General features: G+C 49.7%; 1 protein-coding gene across 1 annotated transcript in view; it reads left to right on the top strand.

Annotated features, from left to right (window-relative positions):
• Positions 1-249: 249 nt before the first annotated feature.
• SDPR (serum deprivation response) overlaps positions 250-20573 on the top strand; it is a gene marked incomplete at its 5' end in the record, with an annotated part of 43640 nt that continues 23316 nt past the window's right edge. Inside the window, one exon of the mRNA XM_015416532.1 lies at positions 250-754. Within this exon, the coding sequence (XP_015272018.1) occupies positions 250-754 (505 nt within the window). The remainder of the gene's footprint in view (positions 755-20573) is intronic.

The raw sequence follows: 20573 nt of genomic DNA, 5'->3' as shown, positions 1-20573 counted from the left end.
GCTTCATCTGTGGTTAGGCTGTCTTCTTCTCTTATTTCTCAAAACCAAACAGTTAACATGGTAGTGATGTCCCCTCCCTAGTTCTAATCCAGGCAAAGCGCCCGGGGAGGGGAGTTCCCCAACCCTGCGCCCGCCTCCAGCCAGCCAGTGGGCGGCCCTCGGAGCGGAGCCGAGCCGGCCCGGGTCCCCCCCTTCCTCCCCGCCCGGCCAATGAAGTCATAAGTGAAATATGACATTCCGCGCATAAAGGGCGAGAGCGGCGAGGGAGGCGCCCCAAAGTTGGAGCGGCGGCCGAGCGAGTGAGCAGCCACTGCACCCCCCGGAGCGCGGCAGCCCCAGCCCGGTGCCGTCGGGGAGCCGCAGCCCCAGCCTGCAGCCGGGGTCGGGGGGCGGCGGGGCGGCGTCGGGGGAAGCGGGGGGGGCGCAGGTGAACGCCATCACGGTGCTGACGCTGCTGGACAAGCTGGTGCACATGCTGGAGTCGGTGCAGGAGAAGCAGCAGCGGATGGAGGGGCGGCAGGCGGAGCTGGAGGCGGCCGTCAAGGGGGTGCAGGGCGACCTGGGCAAGCTGTGCAAGAGCCACGCCTCCACCAGCAACACGGTGGCCAAGCTGCTGGAGAAGTCGCGCAAGGTCAGCGCCCACACGCGCGAGGTCCGCGACCGCATGGACCGCCAGTGCGCCCAGGTCAAGCGGCTGGAGCACAACCACGCGCAGCTCCTCCGACGCAACCACTTCAAGGTGCTCATCTTCCAGGTCAGTGGCCGAGGGGGGGCGGGCCCAGGGGAGGTCTACTCGGGAGCAGGTCCCTTTTGCGGTGGCGCCATGGGCCTGGCCTGCGGGAGAGTGTTTGTGTTTTTTCTTAAGTTTAAGTTTTTTATTTTTGCTAAAAGTAACTTACATACATTGCATCGACTTCGTTTGCATACATCTCAGAGTCATTTTTTTCATAGTGTTTCAGATACAGGTTAGGGATACTAGGTTCTAGTCTGTTCCTCTATCCATTTATACATTTTTTTTTTCCCATCTTCTTTTGTGTACCTTCTTGTTCTTATTCTGCAGCATTAAGCTTAGGTCCGCTGGGTCGTCCTGCTTGTCTGAGCCAACAGGACCAGAGTTCGAGTCCAGGGGCGCCTTTAAGGGCAACCGAGTTGAATTCTGGGTGCGAGCTCTCCTGTGCATGAACATAAGAGAAGCCAATGTCGGATCAGGCCAGTGGCCCATCCAGTCCAACACTCTGTGTTGCACAGTGGCCAAAAATACCAGGTGCCATCAGGAGGTCCACCAGTAGGGCCAGGACTCTAGAAGCCCTCCCACTGTTGACCCCCCCCCACAGGCACCAAGAAGACAGAGCACCCCTTGCCCCAGACCGAGAGTTCCTATCTACACCTTGTGGCTAAGAGCCACTGATGGACCCCTGCTCCATATGCTTATCCATAAGAACATAAGAGAAGCCAATGTTGAATCAGTCCAATGGCCCATCCAGTCCAACACTCTGTGTCGCACAGTGTCCAAAAATACCAGGTGCCAGGGGGGCCAGGACATTAGAAGCCCCCCCCCCGTTGGCCCCCCCCCCACAGGCACCAAGAAGACAGAGCACCCCTTGCCCCAGACCGAGAGTTCCTATCTACACCTTGTGGCTAAGAGCCACTGATGGACCCCTGCTCCATATGCTTATCCATAAGAACATAAGAGAAGCCAATGTTGAATCAGTCCAATGGCCCATCCAGTCCAACACTCTGTGTCGCACAGTGTCCAAAAATACCAGGTGCCATCAGGAGGTCCACCAGTGGGGCCAGGACATTAGAAGCCCTCCCACTGTTGACCCCCCCCAAAGCACCAAGAATGCAGAGCGCATCCCTTGCCCCCAGATCGAGAGCTCCTAGCTATACCTTGTGGCTAATAGCCACGGATGGACCTCTGCTCCATATGCTTATCCAGTTCCTTCTTGAAGCCGTCCATGCTTGTAGCCGCCGCCACCTCCTGTGGCTGTGAATCCCATGCACACGTCTTCAGGTGGGTAGCCGTGTTGGTTTGAAGCAACAGAGCAAAGTTGGAGTCCAGTGGCACCTTTTAAGACCAACAAAGTTGGGCAATGCTCCCTCTAAGCAGTGGAGTCTTGTGAGCAAAAATTCTACTTGGCGAGCTACTACTGGCATTAAAGTTCTGAGTCAGTGATTTGGCTGCTGCATAAATTAGTTTGCTTTGGAGCCCTCCCTTCCCGAGCTGAGACAAAAATCTGTGAGCCGGAGGCTAGAAAACGGTGAGCTGGCCCACACTACTGGAAGTAGGTTAGTTTGAGAGTCCGATTGGCCTAACATCACCTGAAGAAGTGTGCATGTGCACAAAAGCTTCTGCCCAGACTTAAACTTTGTTGATCTCAAAGGTGCCACTGGACTCAAACCTTGTTCTTTTGCTTCGGGACCAACGTGGCTACCCACCTGAATTGAACATCACCTAGTGAGCTTTCGTAGCAGGGTGGGGATTTGAACCTGGAATCGCCCAGAGCGTGGTATAATGCTCTAACCACTACACCCAATAGAGACCTGAACTGGCTTACGACATTGTTTTTCCCCCTTCCATTTTATCCTCACTACAACTCTGTGGGAGAGTCTTGTGTGTCACTAGCCCAAGCGACCCAGCATGCTTCCGTGCTAGAGGGAGGATTCGAACCCGGGTTTCCCGGATTCTAGCCTGACACGCTGTCCGCTACATTGCCCTGGCCCTTTGCTTTGGAAAAATCTCTCTCATGTGTTCACTGCATCTCTGTAGAACAAGGTTTGAGTCCGGTGACGCCTTTGAGACCAGTGTGCATGCATACAAAAGCTTCTACCCAGAATTGAACTTTGTTGGCCTTAAAGGTGCCGCTGGACCCAAACTTTGTCCTGTTGCTTCGGACCAACATGGCCGCCCACCTGAATCTAATTGCATGTCTGTGTTTGGCGAATGCATTTAGACAGGTCTTGGCTCTTTTGCGATACCTCCAGAAATGGTCCTTGTGTGTCTGTGTTCCACTTTTCTTTTCTCCTTAAAAAGTTTCCTGTTGAGACCTAGCCCCGTTCCGCCTTGGCAAGAATGCACATCCGGCACCCTCCAGCCCTCTCCCAAAACCTTCCCCTTACAGACCTCTGGCCCTAATTGAGATGTCTTTGCTCCCGAGTCCTTTGGGAAGCCACGTTCCTGTCTCCCGAGCCTCCTGGCTCCAGGCTGTACTGCTAGATTTCCTATTTACGTCTTCTCTTTTCCCCTTCCCTTCCGCCCACACGCAGCACACCCAAGAATCTCCTATAAATTTCTCAAAACGAGGCCATGTGCCAGCAGTCTCCGAGGACGGGAAGCCATTTCGCGAGAGATCTCCAGATCTAGGCAGTGGTTCCTCTGCACGCGCACAGAGGCACTCCCGGTTGCCTTACAGATAAGCAGTGCCCGCCTAGAAAGAAAGTGGGATCTAGAATCTGGCTTCCTCGTGAGCCAGGAGCAGAGTTCCCTCTAAGCCTTGGAGTCTTGTGAGCAAAAATTCTACTTTGTGAGCTACCGGCATTAAAGTTGTGAGCAAGCGATTTGGCTACTGCATAAATTAGTTTGCTCTGGAGCCATCCTTCCTGAGCTAAGGCAAAAATGTGTGAGCCGGAGGCTAAAAAACTGTGAGCTAGCTCACACTAACTTAGCTTAGGGGGAACACTGAAGTCCTCCCAGCTCCCAGGGTCTACAGCTATCCTAAAGGTGTCTGCTTCGAAGTAGTTCTCATCTGCCTCGAGTCTGGGCAAAAAGCTGGGCTTTAAATAAAGTTAAAAAATTTAAGACGTATTCATTGAGGCTTATTCGTGTGAAAGTGTTCTTACGGTAGCTCCTCAATCCCAGCTCCTTCTTGCCAAGGAAAAAAATAAGCTAGGTGTGTGGATTGTTGTCACCGAATTCGAATCTGTGCTCTGAAATCCCACCCAGTCAACAGAGGTTGCATTTTTCCACTGCGGAAAGATCTGTTCATGGCTGGCACCGCCGTCCCGCCCAGAGGTTAGAACGGAACTCTTACTGAATCCTGCTTCTTTTCGTTTCAAGAAATGATTGCTGCTCCTGACACGGTTTGTTTTAGGAAATCGGGACATACAGCTAAGCCACTGGCTTTAAGTATGTCTTTGGTCCCTCGGTATGATGAACGTCAGAGCTGTGTTTCGATGTTCCAACGGCTTTACGCATGACGTTCAGTGGGTCATGAGGAGTTATTTGGTTGTTGTTTTTAAAGCTTCTTGTTTTGGAGAGTTTGCCGTGGTTTCCTGTCACATGGAAATGGCGCCCAAGGGGCATGGTTGCCCTTCTTAAAAGCGTCTCCTACGAGAACATCCCCGATTCCATCTTCAGTTTGTTCCACACTTACAAGCCATTGAAATGGGCAAAGCCGGGCTTTCTCCCATGGGAAGAAACTTTGTTGGCCCCTGAAAAAGCAGTGGGGCTTACTACTAAGTTAAGAAGAAGCAGAAAAGAGATTGGATTTATACCCTGCCCTTCACTACCCGAAGGAGTCTCAGAGTGGCTTACAAACTCCTTTTCCTCCCCCTCCCCACAACAGACGCCCTATGAGGAAGGTGGGGCTGAGAGAGCACTTGACAGAAACGGCTCTTAAGAGAACAGCTCTGACAGAACTATGGCTTGCCCAAGGTCATCCAGCAGCTGCAAGTGGAGGAGTGGGGGATCAACTAACCTACTGCAAGTGGAGGAGTGGGGTTCTCCCAGATAGAGTCCGCACTCTTAACCACCACACCAAACTGGCTTAGCACTGCAGTCTTAAGTGGAGTTACACCTCTCTGAGACCGTTGACTTTAATGGATTTAGAAGGGTGGGGCTCTACTTAGGATTGGAATGTAGCTCGAAGCCTGGACTTCCCTTTTTACTTTCTTAAATGATATTGCTTTAATGGCAGACTGGCCAAGAGCAGCGTTACACTGAAACAACCGTATATTATCCTCTTTTACAAATTATTACCGCTGCCCAAAATTTCCAGCTAATAATGTGACCCTATTATCTGTATCTGATAATTAGATCTGAATTTTCCCTTTTAATGCTGGCGTAGTGGTTGGGAGCGTGGACTCTACTCTGGGAGAACCGGGTTTGATTCCCCACTCCTCCACATGCAGCTGCTGGTGTGGCCTTGGGTCAGTCACAAGTTCTCTCTGAGCTGTTCTCTCACGAGCAGTTCTCGGAAGTGCTCTCTCAGCTCAACCTACCTCACAGGGTGTCTGTTGTGGAGAGGGGAAGGGAAAAGAGATTGTAAGCCCTTCTGAGACTCCTTCGGGTAGTGAAGGGCGGGGTATAAATCCAATCTCCTTCTCTCTCTAAAAAAGTATTCCTAAAAACAGCCCTCTTGCCTCAATTGTTGTTCCCAAGGATATCGTTTTGGGACCTGGGAAATACAACGAAGATTCGATTAGCGAACCAAGAACATTTTGGTACATTTCCCCTCCCAAGAGACTTTCCCCCACCCCATGCCCTCTTCAACAGCACCTTCTTTGTTCATTAGTGCACAGCAACTGCAGCCAAATTGGGGTTGGATCCAACAGCTTTTGCACTGGTGAAAAGGGAGGAGGGAGTCCCCTTTGACCCCCGCCAAAGAAAGCTTTGCTGGGGGTCATGTGACCTGCATGGTCGAAAGCCAGCTGGGCTGTAATAAGGAGGAGAAATGGGCGAGCTTGAGTGGGGGGAAAGTTGGTAGGATCTAACCCTATGTTCACTTACTGGATAGAAGCAGCCTTAGTACCTTCCAAATAAGTGTACGTTTTGGGGGTTGAGCCTGTGGAAGGGGAGGTTTGGGGAAGGGAGGGAACTCAGTGGCATATAATGCCAAAAGAGTTCCCCCTCCAAAGTAGCCACCTTCTTCAGGAAAACTGATAGGTTTGCTGACTTTGGGTTGGGAAATTCCAAGGGATTTAGGGGTGGAGCCCGGGGAGGGCAGGGCTTGGAGAGAGGTGGGACCTCGGCGGGGTGTAAGGCCATAGAGTCCACCCTCCAAAGAAGCCATTTTCTCTAGGGGGAACTGACCTCTGTAGGCCAAAGGTGAGTTGTAATTCCTGGAGATCTCCGGGCCCCACCTGAAGGAGAACCAAAAAAGAAGGGGAACCAGCGTACATGAAATGGTACAAAGCGCAAAAAACTTTGGGTTTGATTCCCCACTCCTCCACATGCAGCTGCTGGGTGACCTTGGGTCAGTCACAAGTTCTCTCAGAGTTCTTCTCTCGAGAGTAGTCCTTGAAAGAGCTCTCGCAGCCCCACCTACCTCACAGGGGGGGTTCTTTGGGGGAGAGGGAGGGGGAGGAGATTGTAAGCTGCTCTGAGACTCTTGAGTGAAGGGCGGGGTGTAAATCCAATCTCTTCTCTCTTGCTCTTTTAGAAAGTGGGCAGGGACAAGTCGGGCTTTTGCCCAGCAAGGCTTCTGATTGGCTACTGTAGATTTGATTGGATGCGCAGATTTGAAACATGTTGCTGTGGCAATCGTTATGTGGCTGGCTCCGCCTTCAGTGGCAGCCATTTTGTTACTGTGCCCACCGTGTTGTGTCAGAATTCCAAAGGTGCCCACCTGGTGGCTGGCAACCCCAGGCCCTGCTTGTAGAGCGTTTGGCTCAAAGAGGCTCACACTGCAACATGGATTGTGGTTTTCCCGGCCAGGGGTCTGCCCTGGCATTCCCGCATACAAACGCGATCCAGACCTAGGTGTGGAGAAAGGTCAGCCTTGCTTCAAGAGGCCGCACGCGAAAGATTTCAGAACAGCCCTTAAGTGTTTTCCTCCCATCGGGCTGTTTCCTAGCTACGCTATCAGATATGCATCTGGTCACTTTGGAAGTAATTCCTTTTACGGCGACTGTGCAATCCTATGACATTTACTCTGGCGTAAGGCCATTCAGATCAGTGGGCATAGGCCGGAGTAACTCTTCTCAGGATTGCAGTGCAGCTTTTGAGCTTTGTTGAGTTTCGCAGATTCAGCCGCTGCTGTGACAACCTTTATTTCAATGTTATGCAAACAACACAGCCCTTTGGGATAGCGACTTGTAATGCCCCCTCCAAGAGGTGGAGTCTTGTGAGAAAAAAATTATTTATTTATTTATTATATTTGTATGCCACCTTCCCCGCTTTCAGCGAGCTCAGGGCGGCTAACAACATAGGTATAAATAGATTCATTAAAACTCCAATATATATATATAAATACACACACACACACACTAAAACCAACATTCCATTAAAATTACAATATAAGCTATAAATACACTACACATAGCTGTAATACAGATGGCATTCTACTTTGTGAGCTCCTGGCATTAAAGTTGTGAGCGAGCGATTTGGCTACTGAATGAATTGGTTTGCTCCGGAGCCCTCCTTCCTGAGCGAAGACAAAAATGTGTGAGCCGGAGGCTAATAAACTGTGAACTAGCTCACACGAACTCAGCTTAGACGGAGCACTTAAATCCAGTATTTGGGGCCCACTGCAAGTTAAGAAGACAGGCTGAAGGTTTAACCGTCCCTGGAATGAATTCGTATGAACAAGGGTTTTTAAAAAATAAAAAGAATGTTCCTATGTCCGAATGTACCCGAATCCCTTTGCAGTGAAAATTAACCAGCATCATTCAACACCTTAAAGACTCGCATAATTAGGTGCTGCCCAATCACAGCCCTTCATGGGGTTTTCAAAGCAAGGGATGAGCAGAGGTGGTTTTCCATTGCCTTATTTATTTACTCGGTTCATTTATACCCTTCCCGGTGGGGACCCAATCGATTTTTGGGGTTCGTCATTTTATCTTCACGACAACGCTGTAAGGATGGATTAGGCTGAGAGAGTGTGACCGGCGAGCTTCCATGACACAAGGCAGGATTCGAACCTGGATCTTCCGAATATTAAACCGACACTCTTAACCACTGCACCACACTGGCTTCCTCTGCATAGCAACCCTGGCTCTTCCCGTACTGACCAGGGCTGGCCCTCCTTAGCTTCCAAGCGCTGATGAGACTGGACCAGACTGGGCTATTCAGGCTTAATGCAGTCTTTATTCCCAGCACAAACTTTCACGGACTGGAGCCCATTTCTCCCGATGCAATGAGCCGATCCTCACTACGCAGTCATTTCATAAAAGGGGTTTGATAAACACAAAGTGAAGGGTCAAGGGGGGGCACGGAACACAGGGGTGTGCATGCACACGAACGCTTATACCCAGGGTAAAACTTGGTTGGCCTTAAAGGTACCACCGGATTCAAACTTTGTTCTGTCGCTTCAGACCAGCACGGCTACCCCCACCTGAATCCGTCTGCAGAGAGAAATGTAGTGGGGTAAAATCCAAATCTGATCACAAAGAGATTGTTCACGACCAGTGTTCCCTCTAAGCTCAGTTAGTGTGAGCTAGCTCACAGTTTTCTAGCCCCCAGCTCACAGATTTTTGTCTTGGTTCAGGAAGGATGGCTCCAGAGCAAACTGATGTATGCAGTGGCCAAATCACTCGCTCTCAACTTTCATGCCAGTAGCTCACAAAGTAGAATTTTTGCTCACAAGACCCCACAACTTAGACAGGGAGCACTGTGTGCTAAACTTAGTTAATGTGGGAAGAAGAGATTGGATGTATACCCCGCCCTTCACTACCTGAAGGAGTCTCAGAGCGGCCTACAATCTCCTTGCCTTTCCCTTCCCTTCCCTTCCCCTCCCCACCCCACACCAGACACCCTGTGTGGTAGGTGGGGCCGAGAGAGCTCTTCCAAGAACTGCCCTTGAGAGAACAGCTCTGAAAGAACTTGTGACTGACCCAAGGTCACACCAGCAGCTGCACGTGAAGGAGTGGGGAATCAAACCTGGTTTTCCCAGATTAGAGTCCACGCTCCTAACCCCTACACCAGACTGGCTTCCAGGGAGGGACTCCCAGGTTTTGCTAAGACAGTTCTGCACAGACTAAATGACGGATCCCAAGTCTTTGGTCTAGATGGGTGCAGATTAGAGTCCACGCTCCTAACCCCTACACCAGACTGGCTTCCAGGGAGGGAGTCCCAGGTTTTGCTAAGACAATTCATGCACAGGATAAACGACGGATCCCAAGTCTTTGGTCAAGATGGGCAGAATGGAGGGAGGGAAACCAGAAAGCTGCAGTGACACATATAGTCAGTGTAGTCCTAAACACGGTATATTCAGAATCAAGTTCCCTCGAGTTAGGGTTGGCAGCTCTGAGTTATGAAATTCCTGGAGATTTGGGGGTGGAGCCTGGGGAGGGCGGGTTTTGGGGAGGGGCGGGACCTCAGTGGGGTACAATGCCATGGAGTCCACCTTCCAAATCTCTGCAACCCGGAGACTAGTTGTAATTCTGGGTGTTCTCCAGCCCCCACCTGGAGACTCAAACAGCAGAGAAGCACGGAAAGGAATAAGTAATACAAAAGTGACAAAAGATCAGACAGTGCGTAATTACCGAAAAATAGATATTCAACATTCAATGAGTATAATAATCTAGGTAAAGATAAAGGTTTCCCTTGCTCGAAAGCCAGTCAAATCCAACTCTAGGGGGTGTGTGGTGCTCATCTCCGTTTCCAAGCCGAAGAGCCAGCGCTGTCCGAAGACGTTTCCGTGGTCATGTGGCCGGCATGACTAAACGCCAAGGCGCATGGAACGCTGTTACCTTCCCACCGAAGCGTTACCTATTTATCTACTTGGAATTTCTTGCTTTCAAACTGCTCGGTTGGCAGGAGCTGGGACCAGAGACGGGAGCTCTCTCTGTCATGCGGCACTCGGGTCTCGAATGGCTGAGCTACCAACCTTCAATACAATATAATAGTCAGAAACTCGAAAATACATGGTCCAAATCCAAAAACAGTCCTATTAATCCACCTTCGTAAATAGTCCCAGTTATAAACATTTATATTTGGACTTTCCACTGTTTGAGGAATTTGACTTGGACTGTTTCCAAAGGTGGATTGATAGGACTGTTTTTTTTGTATTTGGACCATGTGTTTTTGAGCATCTTGACTATTATATCGTATTTTTGAAAAAAATTCTCTATATAGGTTTAGGTTATTATACTCACTGAATGTCGAATATATATTTTCATTAGTTATGCACAGTGGGTTTTTTGGTATCTTTCTGTATTATTGACCATCTGGAGACGGGTAACCCTGCGCCTGGAGGATTTCAGCCTTGGAACGCTTTCTCGCATCCGCTTCAGCGACCGTCTGCAAGTGGATTCTGCCGTTTCACACAGTAAAACCCAGTTGCAAAATGGATTGAAAGTGGATTGAAAGTGCATTACTTAGTGTGTGTGAAAGTGCCCTTAAGGAGAAGAAGAAGAGATTGGATTTATACCCCGCCCTTCACGACCCAAAGGTGTCTCAGAGTGGCCTACAATCTCCTTTCCCTTCCCCTCCCCACAACAGACACCCTGTGAGGTAGGTGGGGCTGAGAGAGCTCTGACAGAAACTGCTCTTTTTCTTTTTCAAGAACAGCTCTGGCAGAACTACGGCTTGCCCAAGGTCATCCAGGAGGTGCAAGTGGAGGAGTGGGGAATCAAACCCGGTTCTCCCAGATTAGGGTCTGCGCGCTTAACCACGACACCAAACTGGCTCTCAGACTTGGTTCTTCAGCCTGACGGCTCTGAATGATGGGGAAAGCGGGTGGCTCCCACGTTGTGCCAGTCCAGGGGCCAACCTCTGTAGTAACTTTGCATAAATGCCAGTTCTGTCCGGAATTCACTCCGCAGGAGGTCTGTCTCCTCCCCTTCCTTGAAACCCAAAGCGGTGGGTGGGTGAGAGAGAGAGGGAGAGGGAGAGAATCTGCTACACCCAAATTGTAAATTATTTTGCAGGGCGAGAAAAGCTCTTTGAAACATGCAGAGCCATACTTCATTTAAAAAGAAGAAGAAGAAGATAAACCAGTTTTTGAGAGAGCTGTTGTAAACTGGGGGGGGGGGCGTGATCCCCAATTGCATCAGGCTGTTAGTAACTTTGCTCTAGCTGGTATCCCGTTTGGGCCTCCTGGGGAGAAGGAGGCATTCATTCCCCCACCGTCGTTTCCATACCACCCGGGTTGAACACCCTAGGCGGGCTGCCAGTGTTTGAAAAGCCAGCTCCTCTTCCCACTGGAAGAAGAGGCAAAGGATTGTCGAGATTCTCTCTACCCACAAGAGGTGCCAACTGCAAACCTGTATGTGCTTACTGAGAAGTAAGCACAGACCGTGTGATAACTTGCTTCCAAGCTAACAGGCGACTCGGCCGGTAGTCGGGCGTGTTGCTGGTTTTACCGTCGCGCTACGTTTTTAAGACGTGGCGTTCCTTCTGCTGACCGCATCCACATCTGAAAAAGCACATCTTCTTGTTTTTTTCCTGCCGTTAAAACAAAGGAGTTATTCTTTGACTGCCCTGCTTATGTGGATTTCTCCAAAGGAGTTCAGGGTGGTGGACTTCATCCCCGTCTCCTCCACAACAGCCCTGCGAAGTAGGTTAGGCTGAGAGTTTGTGACTGGCCCGAGGTCACCCAGCAGGCTTCCATGAAAGAGTGGGGATTTGAACTTGGGTCTCACAGATCCTAATACTGCTCCGTTTTAGCCTCACAACAGTCCTGTGAGGTTGGTTATGCTCAGAGGGAGAGTGACTGGCCTGGGGTCCCCCAGGGAGCTTCCGTGACAGAGCGGAGATTCGAACCTGGGACTCTCACATCCTAGTCTAACTCTCTAAACACTACAGGACACTGACTTGTTGGTATTTTATGCTAATAATCAATAATTATCGTATGGCGATGTGTAGGAGATCCTAAGATTGTCTGGTAGCCAGAAGTCCTAGCTCTTTTAGTGTTATGCACCACGAGGTGGCGAGCTAGACTTATCTTTTTAAGGCAACAGGTGTTTCCGAGGTGGTTTGGTGTTGCCTGCCTCTGCATCACAACCCTGGTATTTCTTGCAGGTCGCCCTTCTAAATACTAGCCAGGGCCGACCCTGCTTAGCTTCCAAGATCTGACAAGACTGGGCTAGCCTGGGCTATCCAGGTCAGGACGCAAGCATTTTATGCTGTTGGTATTTTACACCTTGGTTAGCAGCTGTCTGTCGCTGTAATCTGTTTTTGTTTTATCGTATACTGGCCTTAACTAGCTTTTTAACTTATTTATATGTATTTGTACTGGCATTTACTAGCTTTAAGTAGCTGTTAGGAGGGGTTTCGTAGCTGTTGTTTTGGTTTAATTGTCAACTATTTTCTTGTAATATTGTGTTTCAACTGGTTGTAAGCGGCCTTCAGCAGTTCTGGGGAAGGGCGCCCAAGAACACGCCTAAATAAATAAAAGACCTTCGCTAAATGAGTTTGTCTGCGAACCGGGGTTTCACTTCATGCATCTGACGAAGTGGACTCGTCATTCCCAAGGTTTCAATAAATGTTGCCCCCAAAGCCCTTCGTGTTCTGTACGTGTATGAAGTACTGTTTACATCACTAACTTGTAGAAGGGGTTTGTGTTTTGGCTGTCAAATCGGTAACCCGTAGATGGCCGACACAAGGAGATTTCAGTTTACCGGTTATTCCTTGTCTCGCAAACAATGCTTCCGAATATTCAGAGTGCCTCCCGTGCTCTGTAATCCTTACCACAACCAGGGCTATTTTGGGGCAGGAACGCACAGGAACGGAGTTCCGGCTGGCTCCCAAGTTGGCCACACCCAGCAGGAACTCATTAGCATAATAGGCCACACCCAACAGCAGAAACTCATTAGGACAGGCTACATTAGGGGTGTGTGGCCTAACATGCAAAGGAGTTCCTGCTACAAAAAAAGGCCCTGGGTTTTGACAGCAAACAAGGTAAACAGAATGACAAGCAAAAGGTGGGTGTGGCTGGATGACCACACTTCTGGTAACATGGGGGATGCGGCCTAATAGGCTAATGAGCTGTAGTATCAGGGGTGTGGCCTAATATGCTAATAAATTTCTGTTTGGGTGTGGCCTATTATGCTAATGAGTTCCTGCTGGGCTTTTTCTACAAAAAGAGCCCTGAATTGTCCACAACCCTGTAAGGTCAGGTCAGTAGGAGTATTTTCAGGTTCCGTGAGGAACTGAGGCCAAGAGAAAATGGTTCGGGTGGCCCTCTTAGAGAGTCCAAGACAGCCGAGATTTAAGTCGGACCTCGGACCTCTTCCTTCATAGCTCAGACCAGACTAGATGCCAGGAGATCCGTGAACGGGTCATCTAATTCAGGTGTGGGCTGTGGGGAAAGACACGGGTATTTAGCCCTGTTCCTAGGCTTCCCAACCTCCAGGTGGGCCCGGAGATCTCCTGGAATCACAGCTGATCTCCAGACGGCAGAGACCCTGGAGAAACTGGGTGCTTTGGAGGGTGGGCTCTGTGACAATTTAACCCTGCTGAGGTCCCTCCCCTCCCCAAACCCTCACCATCCTCAGGTTCCACCCCCAAATTTCCAGGAGTTTCCCGACCTGGAGTGGGCAGCCCCACTCCCTGTGCTGTTTTCCATCCTCACATGTCCCCGACTCAGAGGTGTTATTTACCTCTTTGGGGGCCAGTTTGGTGTAGTGGTTAAGTGCCCGGACTCTAATCTGGGAGAACCGGGTTTGATTCCCCACTCCTCCACTTGCAGCTGCTGGATGACCTTGGGCAAGCCATAGTTCTGTCAGAGCTGTCCTTGAAAAAGAGCAGTTTCTGTCAGAGCTCTCTCAGCCCCACCTGCCTCACAGGGTGTCTGTTGTGGGGAGGGGAAGGGAAAGGAGTGTGTAAGCCACTCTGAGACCCCGAGTGAAGGGTGGGGTATAAATCCAATCTCTTCTTCGTCGTCGTCGTCGTCTTCTTCTTCTTGAGGGAAAGATTCAAGCCTCCCATGTGTTTCCCCCAAGGAGGACACGTCACAGCTCTGGGTTGGTAAATTCCTGGAGATTTGGGGGGTGGAGCCTGAGGGGTGGGGTTTGGGAAGGGGAGGGACTTCAGTGAGGTAGAATGCCATAGAGCCCACCTTCCAAAGCAGCCATTTTTCTCCAGGTGAACTGATCTCTGTTGCCCAGAGTTCATTTATAATAGTGGGAGTTCTCCAGTCATGACCTGGAGGTTGGCAACGCTAGCTTGAGGCCAGGTTAAATCCCTCCTGTCTGCTCCCTCGACTGAATTCCTCTGTCCCTTCCCAGCAACACTTTCTTAATGGTTTAAAAAAAAAAAAAAACCTTGGGAGATCCACTCACGGATTTCCAGGTATGTTGTCCAGTTTGGCTCGGAGCCTCCCTGTCTCTCGTCTCGAATTTTCGTTATGTGCTTATTTTTCTCTGGAAAAGAATTCGTTCTTTCCATAAGGCCGAAACTGTGTGGAGTCTGTGTGGCAAGAGAATTGGCGAAAGCGTTCCAGCTCAGTTCTCCTCTCTGTATAACGATTTCATTGTGACTCCAGTTTCCCCTACCCTGAACTTGCGGGGACGATGGCCACCACAGTTATTGAGTGTGACAGCTGAAAGAAATGCGTGTTTTGTGCGCGCCTTCTTCCTGCCCACTAGATATTGTTCCATTTTCCGCATCGGTGCTTATAAATAAGAGCCATTCTTTTGCTACTTTTATGGTAACGGCACAGTCAAATGGATATACATTTCCTGGATCAGGGTAGCGACTGATGCAGAGACAAATGTGCTTGTATGGTTTTCTAGCATGCGTAATTGTGCAGAATAGGTGCATGTGCAGATTTCTCGTGCGGAACGTGCAAACGCAACAGCGCTACCGAATAGCTGTTTCCTTCCTTTCCCTCCCTGCTGTGCAGAAAAATAGGAAAATATTGGGAGATCCCTGGAGGCAGTTAAGGGTTCGCTGTGTTCTTTCCGATTCCTGGATACTGTTATTGAAACAGAGGATGTTGCTTTAGCTTCAGGTAGGTTGCGGGTCGGTCTGAAGCAATAGAACAAAGTTTGAGTCTCCAGAGGCACCTCTAAGACCGACAAAGTTTCATTCTGGGTGTAAGCTTTCGTGCGCATGCACACTTCTTCAGCTGTTACATTCATATTCACTGAGGGCTCGAGGAATCGTCACCCACCCTAACACACACCACTGCCTCATTTTATCCTTCCAACAGCCCTGTGAGGTAGGCCAGGCTGAGAGATAATGACGGTTTCATGGCCATCCAGCCATTCTACACAGCCGAGCAGGGTTTTCTCGGGCTAGTTTGTTGTTTTTTAAAAACTGTGGGCTGTGAGCTTTTTTCCCGAGGCCTCTTCAGGATATGGTCTTCAAACCTTAAGGTTGCCAACTCTGGATTGGAAATTCCTGGATATTTAGGAGGGTGTGGAGGACATCGGGTTGCCAACCTCCAGGTGGGAAACAATTCAAACAATTTGAAATCTTTGTTAAAGAACACACACACACACACACACATATATATATATAATTTTTATTAACTTTACAAAATTAAAACAGATTATACAACTGTAAATAACAAAGTTACAATATATATATATATATATTTTAAAGAGCTAGGATCAAAAAGTACTTGATACAAAGTAGGAATACAATTAAAGTCCACAATTCCTTTGTATAAAAAACTTCAGGAGTACAATAGTTCCACGTCTTATGCAGTGTTCCCGCTAAGCTGAGTTAGTGTGAGCTGGCTCACGGTTTTTTAGCCTCCGGCTCACAGATTTTTGTCTTAGCTCAGGAAGGACGACTCCAGAGCAAACTAATTGATGCAGTAGCCAAATCGCTCGCTCACAACTTTAATGCCGGTAGCTCACAAAGTGGAATTTTTGCTCACAAGACTCAGCAGCTTAGAGGGCACATTGGTCTTATGTGAGTACAGCTATACACGGCTGGCTTCACTGCCTCGTTCATGTTTCGCTTCTTCAGATAGCTGGTACTCTTTAGCTGTGAACTGAAAATTATATTTCCATGTCATATTTACTATATTACAACATATTAACTATATCCCCAGTTGTCAGCACATCCGCTGAGTGGATGGAAAACTAGTGAAGGAGATGTGTTGAAACTCTATTTCAGTGAGTATGTATGTCCACCCTCTGAAGGAGCCATTTGCTGCAGGGGCAACTGATCTCTGCCTTCTGGAGATGCGTTGTAATTTCCTGGAGAGATCCAGGCCCCGCCTGGAGATCAGTGGACCTAAACAGCATGTTCTAGCTCAGGGGTGGGGCATCTGCCGGCTGTACAGTTCGAGTAAGCATCAGCATAGCAGTGTATGAAAACGTTCTGTACTGAGTCAGATGACTGGGCCAACTAATTCGGTATTGTTGGCTCTGATTGGCTGGAGCTGGTTGGGATCTCAAGAAGTGACCAGTCTCCCCCTGCTGCCTTTGACTGAAGGTATCAGGAACCGAAAGAGAAACTTTCTGCAGGCCAGACTTCTTGACTGCTGAGCTTCTGTTAAATACTGGGTTCCATGGATGGTCCCACCCCAATAGGGTTGCCAAGTCCCGCAAACTCACCGGCGGGGGAGGCTCCGACGGGTCCGGGAGCCGGCTCCAGATGTGTGCGCGTGATGTCACTCACGTTGGGGGCGTGGCCCAGATTGTCGGGGGGGAACCATATGGTTTTCCCCCCGACGATCTTGGCCACACACCCAACGTGAGCGACGTGGGCAGCTTTGGGGGGGCGGAGTTCCCCCAGGGCCCGATTCTGCCGCGGCAGAAATCAGGCCTCCAAAGTGGGGGTTTCCCCGCCCCCACTCGGCAGCCCTAGACCCCAAGCCTAGTGATCAGCTCTCCTTTATCCGTGATACAGCAAGAACAAAAAGCGAAAAGCCGGGGCGACAGCCCTGTTTAAATAGCATGCAAATTCCACCCACTTCCCAAAACAGCTACCAACGATAGGCCGTTGTCAGAACCATTAATTCTTCACTGGCCACCACCAGAGTCCTGGTGGGCTATTGTTCTAGCGCTCCAAGCTCAGCCAGTCTCTGGTAGAAACAGTCCCGGAATGTTCCAGTCCCAGGACATAACAGCTTCAGTCCCCTCTGCTTGGAACGTCCGTGTCAAACCCACTCACTCCAAATCCTGGCTGAAAACCATTGCTTGCGATAAACAGGCTTGGTAGGTACAGTCACTTGCACAGACTGTTGGTCTCAGCCAGTGGCCCAGCAGGGCTTCTGATTGGCTGCGCCGATTTTAAAGGCGTCCAACTTCTGCCCAAAATGTTAGAGTTGCTCTTCGGGTTATCTGTCACCCCTCTCCCTGACACTTTGTAGCTGACTCTGCCTCCCGCGGGCCGCCATTTTGCAGCTTTGCCCACCGCCCTGTGTCAGAATTCCGCAGGTGCCCGCGGGCCCCAAAAAACCGCGGGGCCCCCTGGTTCTAAACTTTCTAGGAACATCCCGGCCTCTTCAGCTGCAGACTTTCTCGTTAAAACAAAAAAGAGGCCCTGTGCTTGGCTTTTTTTAATAGGATCGGCCGTGTGCATTCCATCTCCTTTTTTAGCAGCGGCCCGGGATTATACAAACGCTAAATTTGAACCAAGTATGTAAAGACATTCTGCTCTGTTCTGAAAAACTGCAGCTCTCAGTGAGGGCGGGGAGAAGGGGTTGCGCTGGACTTCGACCAGAGGCAAATGTGTGTGCGTGTGACCCCCCCCCCCTTTGCTTTCGTGTTCAACCTCTCCGAGGTGGGACTTTAAATACATCAAGTGGGCCTGGATGGAAAACACTGGGGAAAGTGTGCCAAGTAACCTCTGCTCTTTTCCTCTGGGAGGAACGGGTTCTGCCTGGATCCCATTGTTTTCCCCCAACTTCCATATTTATGAAGCCAGATGAGGGAAACATGTGGGACTTCTGCACCCCCCACCTTTATACAGCTTCGTCTCAAGAGCAAACTTCCACATCTCTGCTGTTTTAAAATAGATCCTGTATACAGATTAGGAAGAAAAAGAATCCCAGTGAGATTAATGTATGTTTGCTAGGAACAAAAGAGGGAGAGGGGAATTTCGACCCAGAACTAAGCAGGTAACCGAAGAGGTTGGAAAACAGAGAAGAAAAGCCTTGCATGTAGAAATATCAAGGTCAATTCTTTACAAAAGCTGAAATAATATAGACTCGCAGAGTCTTTACTCAGATTGTGAATATTAAAAATGGGAGCCAGTTTGGTGTAGTGATTAGGAGCGCAGATTCTAATCTGGGAGAACCGGGTTTGATTTCCCCACTCCACAGACAGCTGCAGGTGTGAGCTTGGGTCGGTCACAAGTTCTCTCAGAGCTGTTCTCTCAAGGGCAGTTCTCAAAAGAGCTCTCTCAGCCCCAACTACCTCCCAGGGTGTCTGTTGGGGGAAGGGGAACGGGAAGGAGATTGTAAACTGCTCTCCTTCGGGTAGTGAAGGGTGGGGCATAAATCCAATCTCTTCTCTTCTTCTTCATTAAAGTCCATCAGCTTTAGTTACAGATTCCTCTAATGTTTAAAAAATAAACTTGGAAAAAGCTTGGGGAAAGTTCCAGTAAATTAAGTGGGCCCTAGAAAAGAGCAAGAGTCCAGGAGCACCTTAAAAACGAACAAAATTTGTGGCAGGGTGTGAGCTTTCGTGAGTCACTGCTCACTCACATCCAGATGAGACCTGGAGATCTCCTAGAATTTCAACTGTTCTGCCTTCCAGATATACCTGAAGAAGTGTGCATGCACACAAAAGCTTATACCCAGAATTACTCTCTGAAGAAGTGTGCTTTTGTTGTTGTTCAGTCGCACAGTCGAGTCCGCTCCCTCTTCGCGATCCCATGGACCAGATCCCGAATGGTCTTCCTGTCTTCCCCCGTCCTCTGAAGTTGGCTCAATTTCATGTTCGTTGCATCGATGACACTGTCTAACCATCTCATCCTTTGCCGTCCCCGTCTTCTCTGACCTTCAGTCTTTCCCAGCATCAGGGTCTTCTCCTCCAGTGAGTGCTCCCTTCTCATTGGGTGGCCAAAGTATTTGAGCTTCAGTTTCATTATCTGGCCTTCCAGGGAACAGTCAGGGTTGATTTCTTTTAGGATTGGCTGATTTGATCTTCTTGCAGTCCAAGGGGCTCTCAAGAGTCTTCTCCAGCACCATAGTTCAAAAGAATCTCTTCTTCGGCGCCTCTCGCAGCCATACATGACTACTGGGAATACCATTGCTTTCACCATGCGGACTTTTGCTGGCAGGGAGATGTCTCTACTTTTTATCATGCTGTTTAGGTTCGCCATCGCTTTCCTCCCAAGGAAAGAAGAAGTGTGCATGCAAACGTAAAGCTTATACCCAGAATTAAACTTTGTCGGTCTGAACGGTGCCGCTGGACTCAAGACTTTGTTCTGTCGCTTCGGACCCAGGCAGAGTTATACGTCGCCTGGCATTTTTTTCAAAGTCCTTTTTAACACACGCAGCAGCCTCTTTGTGTTACAGCATTCACGTGCCAGGAATCTAAGGCCCAGAGGGAAACCATGACTGTGGTTTTTTTCGTGCTGCTTGGATTTCCTAAATACCAGCCCGAAGATACTGTTAAGATTCTGGGAGCGGCTGGGAGAGAATTCAACCCTGCAGTCTAAAGAACAGGCTCGCCACGCCCTAGAAAAGAACTCGCAGGGAGTTCTGGCAGGGTTTCCCCAGACAAACCTCCCTCAATGGTCTCTTTTATGCGCCTTTCAAAAGGAAAAGACCTATTGAGTGCGTAAGGCCGCCCTCCAGTTTGAAAAAGAAAAGAAAGTATTTGAACCCGGGATGAAAAGCCAAAAGAAAGAAAGGCGGAGCGAAGCAGGGAGTGCTTGAACTTTCTGGGAGACAAACAAGCCGGGTGTTTCTCTGGAAAAAAACAATGTTAGCCCTGGGGTTTTTGTAAAGAGCCTGTGTGTGCGTACAGTCTGAGGTTTTGGCGTAGCTGTCCCCGTACAAAAGATAGCAGTGGAAATCGGAGACAGAAGGTACTCCTAAATACCCCGTTTACACCTTCCAGAGTCACAAACAGATGTGAAAAGAAATGCATCTGTTTTGGGCTGAAGAGTCGGAAGGAAGTAGTGCTGAGCAGGTCTACTCAGAATACTACTGCAGTCGGTTTCATGGGGTTTGCTCCCAGGAAAGTGGGAATGAATCCGCCCAAAGGGCAGTCGAAGGGTAGTTTCTTTACACTTATTGATGTGTATGGTTCCAACTTTGGGTTTGGAAATTCCGAGAGATTTGGGGGAGGAAGCTGGGGGGGGGAGGGCAGGTTTGGGGACTGTCCTTAGTGGACTTTCGGGCCGTAGAGTCTGCCCTCCAAAGTTGTCCCCAGGGGGACTGAGCTCAGTAGTCCGGAGATGTGATTCCGGGAGATCTCCAGGTCCCACCTGGAGGCTGGCAACCCTATAAGATCCGTCCTTTCAGCGGATATGGGGATTCTAGGCCATCCTTATACTAATAGCCAAGTTGCCCCCTCTGTGCGGATATCTATATCTGCACTTCGGGGGCACTTGGGGGGCCGGGGGAGGTTTGTGCACACATGGGCCAGTCCCCGCATGTGCACAAAAATAAAAAAAGTTGAAAAAAATTTCGGGGGGATGTTTAAATCCCCCCGAAAGTGCAAGAGCGTCTCCTGCGCATGCGCAGGAGACGCTCTGCGACCTACCGGGCTTGCGTGCGGGGGAAGGGAGACAGCCAGGCAGGCCGGGCGGGAGGGGAAGGACCGGCCTCGCCGCC

Source organism: Gekko japonicus, unplaced genomic scaffold (genome assembly GCF_001447785.1).
Source record: "Gekko japonicus isolate JY-2015 unplaced genomic scaffold, Gekko_japonicus_V1.1 scaffold2859, whole genome shotgun sequence".
In the NCBI taxonomy this organism is placed as follows: domain Eukaryota; kingdom Metazoa; phylum Chordata; class Lepidosauria; order Squamata; family Gekkonidae; genus Gekko; species Gekko japonicus.
This window is presented reverse-complemented; position numbering and strand designations above follow the sequence as displayed.